The following is a 10,461-nucleotide window of genomic DNA, read 5'->3' as shown; positions in this document are numbered from 1 at the left end:
TTTAATTACAGTAATCAATAAGTTTTATTCCTAACCTCCAGGAAAAATGCTAGATAGTGTGATTCACACCGAGCCTGTCCAGTGGGAACTTCAGAAAGTGCCAAACAATATCAGACCCTCGTCAACTCTACCAAAGAGAGACACGCCATCTGCCTTTGACCTTAAAACCATTCAGACCAAAAACAACACCTGTCACACCATGATGTCATTGAAACCCACAAAAGCACAGATATGATAACAGTTTTATCCAGGAAAACATTGCCACAAGGAAGTCCCCACTAGAGTTCTACACAAACTAGTGTGAATGAAGTGAATGAATTATGTGGGCTCTGGGGTGATGGCTCAAGAACAAAAGCTTTAAAGGGATACTCCACCCAAAAATGAAAATTCTGTCATCAATTACTCACCCTCAAGTTGTTGCGAACCTGTATGAGTTTCTTTCTTTTGCTGAACACACAGGAAGATATTTTGAAGAACGATTGGAACCAAACTCCTTTGACTTCCATAGTATTTCTTTTTTCTACAAGGAAGTCAATGGTGCCAAACAACCGTTTAGTTCCAATCGTTCTTCAAAACATCTTCCTTTGTGTTCAGCAGAAGAAAGAAACTCATACAGGTTTGCAACAACTTGAGGGTGAGTAATTGATGACAGAATTTTCCTTTTTGGGTGGAATATCCCTTTAACAGCTGTGACACTAATCTTGACTGAAGGTGGCAGCCAAATGCAAATGAAGCTACACATAAAGTGGGAAACCCCCGGTGCAACTCTTGAGTCATGTAAGATAAAGGCAACATTTATCTCTTGACACTTCTTACTTTATTGGCCACAGTTGTAGAGTTTCTTCTCATTATTTGCATGTTTTTTATTGTTACACCTCACTGTATAATCAGTGATGGGCTAATTGTGTTGTACAAATAATTTAACATAGCACATTAGATCCAGTTTCAGGATATATTTTTAAAACTCTTATATGACCTGCTTTGGCCACATTATCATGGTTTCTCAAACCACTTTGAGCCCTTCTTTTTATGGAATGAGCTCCTACAGCACATCAGTAACAAATATGCAACCCTGTTTTTCTTGTTCAACAGGCGAAGCTAAAACCCCCATTATTAACAGTTTAAGAACCAACATTAATTAATGTAAACCTGAAAATACAAAAACGCCTTGTAACTCATTTTTTAAATTAATTCTGGAACATTTGGGTATGTTTTCCATTTACTAAGAATGCCTCACACCTTGCAACTTTTTAACACAAGGGAAAAGTAATATGTTGACTGTAAAAAAAACTACTTGTAAAGAGTTGAAGCAGAACAAAATATTTTACCTTTACTGCACACAAACAGCTGAAGGAAGGTAGAATATATTGACTGGGGGCAAGTCAGTGACAGATGTAAAGGGGAATATCCCTTTTTCCATCATTTCTGTGTAAACCACAGCACACTGGATTCTCCAAGGTAAGCTTGTTGCTTAGTGATGAAGCTTTGGAAAAAAAAAAAAAACTCTCAGTGGCAGCTGCTCTCCACTCCGAACTGACTGTGGAACTAGATAAATACAATATATTCTCCATGTAAACCATAATATTAGATAAATACATGGGAATCCACAGACAATCCTCATGCATTGTATTCAACACATTTGAGTCAAGTTCTTTGTTCATGTAAAGAACTGAAACAAAATGGTTCAGTTTTGAGTAGAGCTTTAGCTGAACAGCTGAAATATGAGCTCTCTTTGAAAGTTGCCATAGGCATTTTTCTTGCTCCAAATCCATCTTAAAGAGGGGGACATGACGTATGAGAAGGAATGGTTGCAATTAACTTCCCCTGAAAATAAAACTAAAAGCGTAAATGCAAATAATTTTAATATATCCATATACAGGGTGAATATTACACATTCATTTTGTTACCATTTATCAAACAATAACAAAAGGGAAAATAAACACGCTTAAATTAAGATGGTTGAGGCATAATAAATAACCATTAATCTGCCATTTCCATTTGGGTTCAGCTCCCACTTGGTTACTTGTAAAATAATATGGCTCACTGGCACCTAAATAAAGAAAATGGAATTGATCAGCTTACAAGTCGGAATAATGGTGCCAGACATAATTTGCACACAAATTGTTCTTTTGGTCAACCCCATCCCCCAATAAACAGCTTAAAAATTTTAAGAAACAACTGGTAGGAACATTGAATACATTCCATAAAATTGTCATTAAAATAGATAGAATCCTACACCGCTAATGAGTACTACAGTTCTCTCACTCAAGTCGTGGATAACAGTCATTTTTCCCCTCATATGCAGAGAGACGGTGTCTGAAATCCACCAATTCACGGTAGCACCACTGAGCTGAGCTTCGGCCACACAGGGGTTTAAGCTTCTTCGGGTCAGAGTTTCCCCAACCGCTTTTACATAGACATATGGGACATCTGCACACCCACGTTGTAAGAGCCCTGAGTTTCAGCTGCAATTGTTTCCAACGCTTGTTACAGGATGAGTCTCTGGCCCAGAATTTTGCGGTTAATCTCGGCCAAGGCCACCGAGAACACAAAAGCCTTCTCATCTGAGAGGTTGGCATAAATGTCAACCTCCTTTTCCTGTTTTTCTGTGAAAGGAAAGAAAAAAAAAAAAAAAAAAAATCAACCATGACTGTATTGTTATCAACAGGGAATTGTGCCAATTTAGTATAGGATACAAAGCAAGGATAGATGTCACTTCATACAAATGTAATTTATTTCATAACCAAATAAAAAACAGCAGATTTGCAGAGAAGTGAAAATCATAAGATTCTCCATGGAAGAGCTGACAATGCATAGACGCTTCCAACTCGGCAATGATTTATTCAGGACCGAGCTAAGAAAGAACCATGTGTGTAAATCATTAATCCACAATATGAAAGCCGTACACTTGGAAACCACATGCCACCCTGATGGCTCCTGAATCCTCAATATGTCTTTTGACCTAGTGTCCATGGAGACATGGTCATCCGTTGTCATTTTAATAAACAAACTTTATATAAAACATTCTTGGATTGCTCAACAGAGGGTTTTATTTAATGGGATATTTATTTAATGGGTTTTATTTAATTTAATTTAATTTATTTATTTGGTTTACAGCTAGGTGTGGGAGGGAATGAAGACAGATCACTGGTGACACGCCACTTGAGAGGCTTTTATTCTAAATGCAAATGAAAATACACAGAAATCTCTAGGGGGGAGCGTGAAATCAGAGAGGGACATGATGGGACTGAAGGTCAGTTTGAGGAGAGGGGTGGTAGGTAGGTCTGTATATCTGGTTCTTGAAGACACAGATAGCATAATCACACACTGCCAGTATTGTTGTATTGCCATTCCACTGTTCTACAATTGGCCAGTCACTCCAGATGCGAGAATATAAGTCAAAACCTTTTATTTCTTAGGATATCTGTAATGCTCCTAAAATGTTCCACTTTAAGGTTTTGCTCATTTACTGTTTGACCCAACAGGCCAAGTTTATTAGTATTTTTTGCATAGTGCTGCTTTTCCGTTTTTCTATGTAAACAAAAACATGTTCGCCTGAAATGGCATGAAATGAAATGCAGCGCTCATGTTATAGGAAGTTTAACTTGTGTCTCATAACCTTGCATTATTACCTATTCCATTGCCCACTTCTTGTTTTTAAATGCAAAAGCATTCTGTCTGAATAGAATAAAAAAAAAAAAAAGTTTGGTTACGGTTGGTTGTCAGTTGAGGTCATGGGTCGGTAGGGAATTCATTTTTTTTCCCCCAGTGGCAGCAAGGGATAGGTAGGAAATTATTATTATTTTAATTTTACTTTACAGTATCGATGGATACTCTTTTTTTTTTTAATAACATTTACCTACCATTGTGTAGTACATATTCTACCATCTTGTGTGTCCCAGCATGTTACACACACACACATTTTTCTACTCCTAAAAACCAGTCATCTCATGTTTCATCTAATACCTTTAACAGTATTAACCTCAATACAAACCTTCTCAGAAAAAAAACAAACAGAATATGACAGAATCTTCCTCTGCATCTGTGACCACATCTATGATCGTGATTGGCTCTGCCTTTAACGACAGCCGACAGTAGCGTACTGCCAGTGTGCCCAGCACTGGCGCAACTGAAGTGCATTTTCGAAACAGCATCTCGAATGCGGACGGGAGGGCAGAGATTCATGCTCTGGGGTGCACTTCAGTGCTAAATACCTTCAGTGCTGTTGAGTGGGGGGGTCGACACCACATCGCTGACTATGTCTGTCCATTTGTCAGCTCTGTCAACTTTGCCAGCAGCTGATACGAATGTACAAAAACACTGTTTGGTTAAGGACTGGGCTAAAGTTAGGCTAATGTATAATTCTATAAATAATATACATTATTTACCGTGCATATTCGTTCTCGCCACCTACTGGCAACTATTCAGAACACAGCAAAAGTTACCAGTGCCTTTGTAAGTGACGACAACGATGTGTGAACGCCCGTGTAGCTGCCTCGTTTGTTAGCATTGCTGGAGGACAACAGGCATCTTGCATGGCAAGAGTGCTATACAAATACGGTGCTGTACAAAAACGTTAATTATAGATTGCCTCAAAGTTTTTTTATTTGTGTATTTACTTAATTTGTATTATTTCTTCCCCGAGCTCATAAAATAAATTTGCGTCGCACATAAACTGACAAGGTCAGTCGGAAACCTGGAACCAAACTAATTTTTTTTATGCCCTAGGACTTAATCGCCCAGCCCTAATGCCTCAGCTCACGTGCATGAAGCGCCATCTACCGGTATTTCCCTAAACAGTCATACGTCAGATTGTTTTATTTCAGTTAGTTTTTCAGTGATGGTTGGTAGTTTTGTTTAGTTTTAGTATTTTACTTATTTCATATTTTCTATTTTATTTCAGTTTACGAAAATGTTTTTTGCCCGATAGTTTTAGTCTTCGTTCATGAAAATAATCTTGCAACAGGCAAGAAGCATTTAAATTACGAGATGGAGAAAAAAAGAGAGAGCAGAACCCATTTTTTGGATTATGAAATAATCCAATTATTGGACATGAGAAAATGCTGACTCAAAACAGATAAAATAGTGGCAACAGTGACAGGAATTGAAAATAAATGTCAGAACGATAGTGAAAAATGCGTTCACAAAAGCAGGAAAGAAAACTGTAATCAAACATTTTTTCACAAAAACCCTTCAGCACACTCACTGTGAATGCTTTCATTTGGATAACTCAAAAACTTTTTTTTTTAGTCAACAAAGCACTTCACATAAGAGCATATGCAATATGCATATATTCCAAGAGTATATTTCAACAAATATTCAAAGACAAGTCTATTTGACATCACTGTACTAGACTAAATAGGAAAATAACACTCATAAAATATCAAATAAATCACCCTGGATGTCTACATTTCTTAAAGTCTATGTTTATAGTTACTATAAATCTGCAATTCTTACTTTTCCCCAAACACGTGGGAGCAATTTACCTTTTTCTTCCTCCTGCTTTTTCAGCCCAACAGTTTTCGGTCTGCCTCGTCCTCTGCGGATTGGATCTGACTGACTGTTGGAGCGGGATCGCCTCCTATTTTCCATATCACTGGAAGATGATAAATTTATCTTCTCTTTTCTTATTCTTTCTGTTCGTCTTCTTTTGGCATCCAATTGGTCTGGAACAAAATCAAAAGGATACATTATAAAACATTGGGGGTTGATATATTAACAAACTAGCCAAACCATTTTATAAACTGTTTATACACAAACAGCAGCTCTCTTTTTCTCACATGATTTTGAAACCCATCCCCCAACCATTATTGACTGACTTAAAAGCCAAAAGGGGGGTCTTGTCACTTCACATGCAAATCAGCAAGTGTAGGAAACCACAACCATATGCAGAGCTATAATCAGAGAATTAAGAGCTTGTTACTAAAGAAAGTAGACCTGTGTCTCTCTGAGGTAGTTTATTTATAGGGCTCTTTAATCTTCGAGTAAACATCATTAGTAGCAACCCTGTGTGAAGAGAGTTGACAATTTTCAAAATGACTACATCAGAATAATAATAATAATAAATTAAGAGCAGTGACACATTTATTTACCGTTTTTAAAGATCTCAAAGAATATTTTCAAGAGAAAAAGAAAACAGCTATGCTTCTATAGCCCAGTTTTTACGTGTATTTTAAAGTATCACATTAGAAACGAAGGATGGAAATGGGGGGGGGGGGTCTCTCAATTCACATACACAAAAAACAAATAATGGGAATATTAAACCCATGTGACTAAACAGCCTGTTTCCGTTTCCGTTTTACCACTACAAATACCACTGCCATTCACTCAAACTACTTAATGGAAACACACCTAATTGTTTTTTGCAAACTTTGAGAAGATCCGCTTCACGTTTGGATGGAAACCCAGCTACTGATTTTTTTTAAACAACATATTATTTTGGTCTAGAAACATATGACTAATGAGCAATTAAATTGAATATATTAGGTGCTGCTGTGACTTTTCTGTCAGCATTTCCTTGGTATTATTTTCCCTATTTTCCTCACCTTTTATATGCTCACTTGTTTATTTTGGTGTGACAAATTAATTTGACTACATATACTCCATGTAGCTTCTCAATAAATATGAGTTAATAAAAACTGCATGCATAATATAATAATAAGAGAATTATTAGCAAAATTTAGTTTAAATATTGTTAGACAAAGTCATTTCAGCTTTCCAAAAATATTTTGTCACATGCATTTACAAGAATCAACTCAATTCTGAATATCTCTTATGACAACACAATCTGTCACCAACAGACATTACATAAATATTTATATAATCAAGTATTTCCATGGCAGCCATTTGATTCTAAACTCAGCGATAAGATCCGTTCCTGCTCCCTCCCTTTCCAGGCCTGCTGTATGACTGCACATTAACTCAGGAATCCAGCCACTGTCAATAACCTGCACTAACAAGAGCTCTGTATGTTCTGCAGCTAATTAACATGGCGTAACTTCTCCAGAAGAAGTCAGGGTTGCATGATCGCATGTGAATATTATTGTAAAATATCTGGAAAGATTGGCTGTAAATGTGATCAAATATTCTTATTTTATTATAGTCTAGTCTATAGTATTGTCTCATAGAAACAAGTCTTTCATTTAATATTTCATCTGAATTACAATTCCCTTTACAAAAGGAGCAAACAAAGCAAGGACAGGCAGAGCAATCTAAATAAAGTCTGTCCTATTTCAAATTGAGCACATTATTCTTAGCAGAGGGATGGGTAAGCCCTGAATAAATACTGCAGCTAAAATGGAAGCCTAATGTTACAAGAGAAAAGACATTTCTCTTAGAAGAAACTATGACTACACGCTTCATTAACATAAGTAGTATCTCACTCTTTCGCATATTATTAACAAATTAATTCCTTATACGTCTCTTTTGTACAGAAAAAAATAGATCACACCACTGTAAAACATTCAAACAATGAACATTTGTGCAGATCATTCCAGTCATAATTCAATGTAACTATCACAGACTGAGCTTTCACTGCCAAAAAACACAATGCACAAGCCAGCTGGGTTTTGAACAATAAAAATCATAAAACTTCAGGACGCTTAAGACTATCTGCCGATTTGATGTGCACAATGAGGGGTAGGTTTCTAGCTTATACAATAAAGATACTCATGACTGGCCTAAAACCTGATTTTATTGTTTGAATACTAGATCCAAAAAAAAAAAAAAATCGATTTTTAAACCACAAGATTAAGTTTATTAAAATTAAGTGTTAAAATACCACACATGTGTGGCCACATGCACAAGCTTATCTCTTATCCCTTATATTGCTAACTAACCATCTTTGTGATATCACAGCAAATATCCCTCCAATTAAAATACCAACAAACCTCCAGTTTAACTTTAAAAAGCCTTTGTATAATAATATTCAGGAGAATTTTCTTTTTAAAGGACCGTTGGTCTATCATAAAAATTAGTCAACTGAAATATTGTGACAAGTTTCTAGATAACATAGTGGCGAGAGAGAGAGAGAGAGTGTGAGAGAGAGAGAGAGCAGGAACAAGCTTTTCAGACAGGAATTAGTTTGCCCTTCCCCCATCCCTCTTACTCACTCAAGCAAACAGCCACCACTGCACCAATCATTTCAGTATTCTCAACGCATCCTGCTGACTGGAAACTTGCCTGTTATTTATTTCCATTCACTAGCCCAGAGTTCAACACATACCAAAAGCCACATACCATTTTTTTTTTTTTTTTTTTTTTTTTTTTAATCAGCCTGACTCACGAGTATAGCCAGAAAATATGGGCCAGCTATGGCAGACTCATATGCGCAGAGATTAAATTATATAAATGAGCATATATTTTCAGTGGGAGAAAAGTTTGCTGATCAATATCTGGAATTACATTCATTCCATTGTCCCTCCCATAGCAGTCATTTTCAGATCAATATTTACATCACATCTAGTTAAAAGTGACTTGATTAATGAACTGTACATACTTTAGAATAACATAATATAATAGTGGATATATGGGGTTTTCATGTGTATAAAACCCATTAAAGATGCACAATTTACCCATCACTGGAGATCTCTCATTTAATTTGGCATTGAGCAGCTTTCGGCTGATGAAGACGTAGCCACAAGGACAGGATTTACAAGCCACAGGAATCTGAAAGAAAGAGAAAGAGCTCAGTGTACGCAAGAACACTAAACTAATGTACAATGGCGGTCTAAATATTTCACAACAATGGAGGAAGAGCGCTTCAATATTAAGCATTCACAAAGGGATATTTATGGTGTGCCTTAATAAAGACAACATTGATGTGATTTGTCCTTGAGGGCTATTAGTATAACTGTAGTATATAGTATAACTGACTATAGTAAACAGGAAACAACTTTATAGTTTTCTGACACAATGTTTCACACAGTCTCCAAAACACAATGGCACAAAACACAGTCAAATGAATTTATCTGCAACAAAATACAGTGTAATGAATGTATCTGCAACGAATCGAGTTCTGTTTGTTCAAGGGCAAAATAAATATTGGTTAATTTATCGTTTATATCTTCTCATCATAATGACAAATGGTTGAAGTCTTCAAATAATATCATGCACATTTCTAAACAGTTTAATCGCATAGATTAGCGTTCTTCGTGGTATTTGACCAGGCGAACACAGACTGCATGGAAACCTATGAAATTTCATTGTTTCAATCCAGTAAGCAGGACATTATTGTACAGCTTTACACGTTTTCATCGTCAAAGTAAAATGAAAACAAAATTCAGTGGCTAACGTTAATTGTGTATAATATGACTTCAATACAATCGTCAAAAATGAGAAAAACACATCTTACATCACGTAGCAACGTTGTTTGTAACTCATACACATCTAATGAATAACTTTGCCTCATTAAAGCAGACACCATACTAAACATAACAATTCGGCGAATGAGAACTTAAACAAAAACACAAAAATGTATTATTCTTTCGCAGACAACACCTCACCTGTTGGTCACACTCCGGGCATGATTTTGTGGCCATCTTCACTTTCTTCACTTTGTTTGTAGACATTTTTATGACGAAGAGCTTTAATATTATCCCTTGACCGAACAGCAAAACTTCCAGCTGCACTAACGCACACAGAGAAGTGCAGCTGATCGAGATCCAGGGAGCTCAGACACACACTAGCCGCCCGATGAACCATCAACTGCACTATACACACTGCGCATGCGCCCTGTAGAGATTCGAAGATCGGTCCATGGCTGGCGGCTCACGTGACCCACAGCCACAAATAGACAAATTAGGCCATTTTTTGAGAACACGCTCACAAATTGAGTATTTTTCGTCACAAAAGCAGCTTTTGGAGAGCGAATGGCAATATTAATTATTCAAGGTATTTCCAGATATGTCCAGCTATTGCCTGCAGTACTCTCGGAGCATGCGCGTTACAGTACGACAGTCACGTGGATGAAGAACAATACGTGCTGATGTAGGTGAAATCAAAAGATGAAATAGATATGCTGTTGTTTGAGGCACGGCCATCACTTTTTTTATATTACGATTAGATGAAAACAACTGTTCGATTATGATTTAAATGCGACAAATAACTATCAATATGAATAATAGTTATTAATACACTCACATAAAACATATGGCACCACGTGACGATAGCAGCCTTTAACATGTAGCAGCTATTATGTTTGCAACTGTCACTCTTGGTGTGGAAGTGTGTGGGAGCATTAGAATAGATCTATTTTGAAAACATCATCCTAAAATTATTTAAGTCTACTGTTCCCTCATTTGCAAGTTTGTTTGAGACCAATGATTTTCTTTATGCTAATCGTTGTCTCCTTTTTGTAGGTTACTCGCTTGGTCATTGTCATAACCTACACTGGAATAGGCTATGTATAACAAACTTTCCTTTGTATTGGTTATGTAAGATGTAAGACATCTTGTAGTTGTG

General features: G+C 36.6%; 1 protein-coding gene across 1 annotated transcript; it reads right to left on the bottom strand.

The window, feature by feature from the left end:
* Nucleotides 1-1,845: 1,845 nt before the first annotated feature.
* On the bottom strand, nucleotides 1,846-9,729 carry hdip1 (HDAC and MIER1 interacting protein 1). The gene is made up of 4 exons (XM_039693271.2): nucleotides 9,504-9,729; nucleotides 8,574-8,667; nucleotides 5,487-5,666; nucleotides 1,846-2,606 (listed from the first exon to the last, which is right to left on the bottom strand). Exons 1-4 carry the CDS (start codon nucleotides 9,567-9,569, stop codon nucleotides 2,488-2,490), a joined length of 459 nt encoding a protein of 152 aa, XP_039549205.2. The 5' UTR covers nucleotides 9,570-9,729; the 3' UTR covers nucleotides 1,846-2,487.
* Nucleotides 9,730-10,461: the final 732 nt, after the last annotated feature.

The sequence above is a fragment of the Pimephales promelas genome, chromosome 1, assembly GCF_988280905.1.
Source record: "Pimephales promelas chromosome 1, fPimPro1.hap1.1, whole genome shotgun sequence".
Classification (NCBI taxonomy): domain Eukaryota; kingdom Metazoa; phylum Chordata; class Actinopteri; order Cypriniformes; family Leuciscidae; genus Pimephales; species Pimephales promelas.
This window is presented reverse-complemented; position numbering and strand designations above follow the sequence as displayed.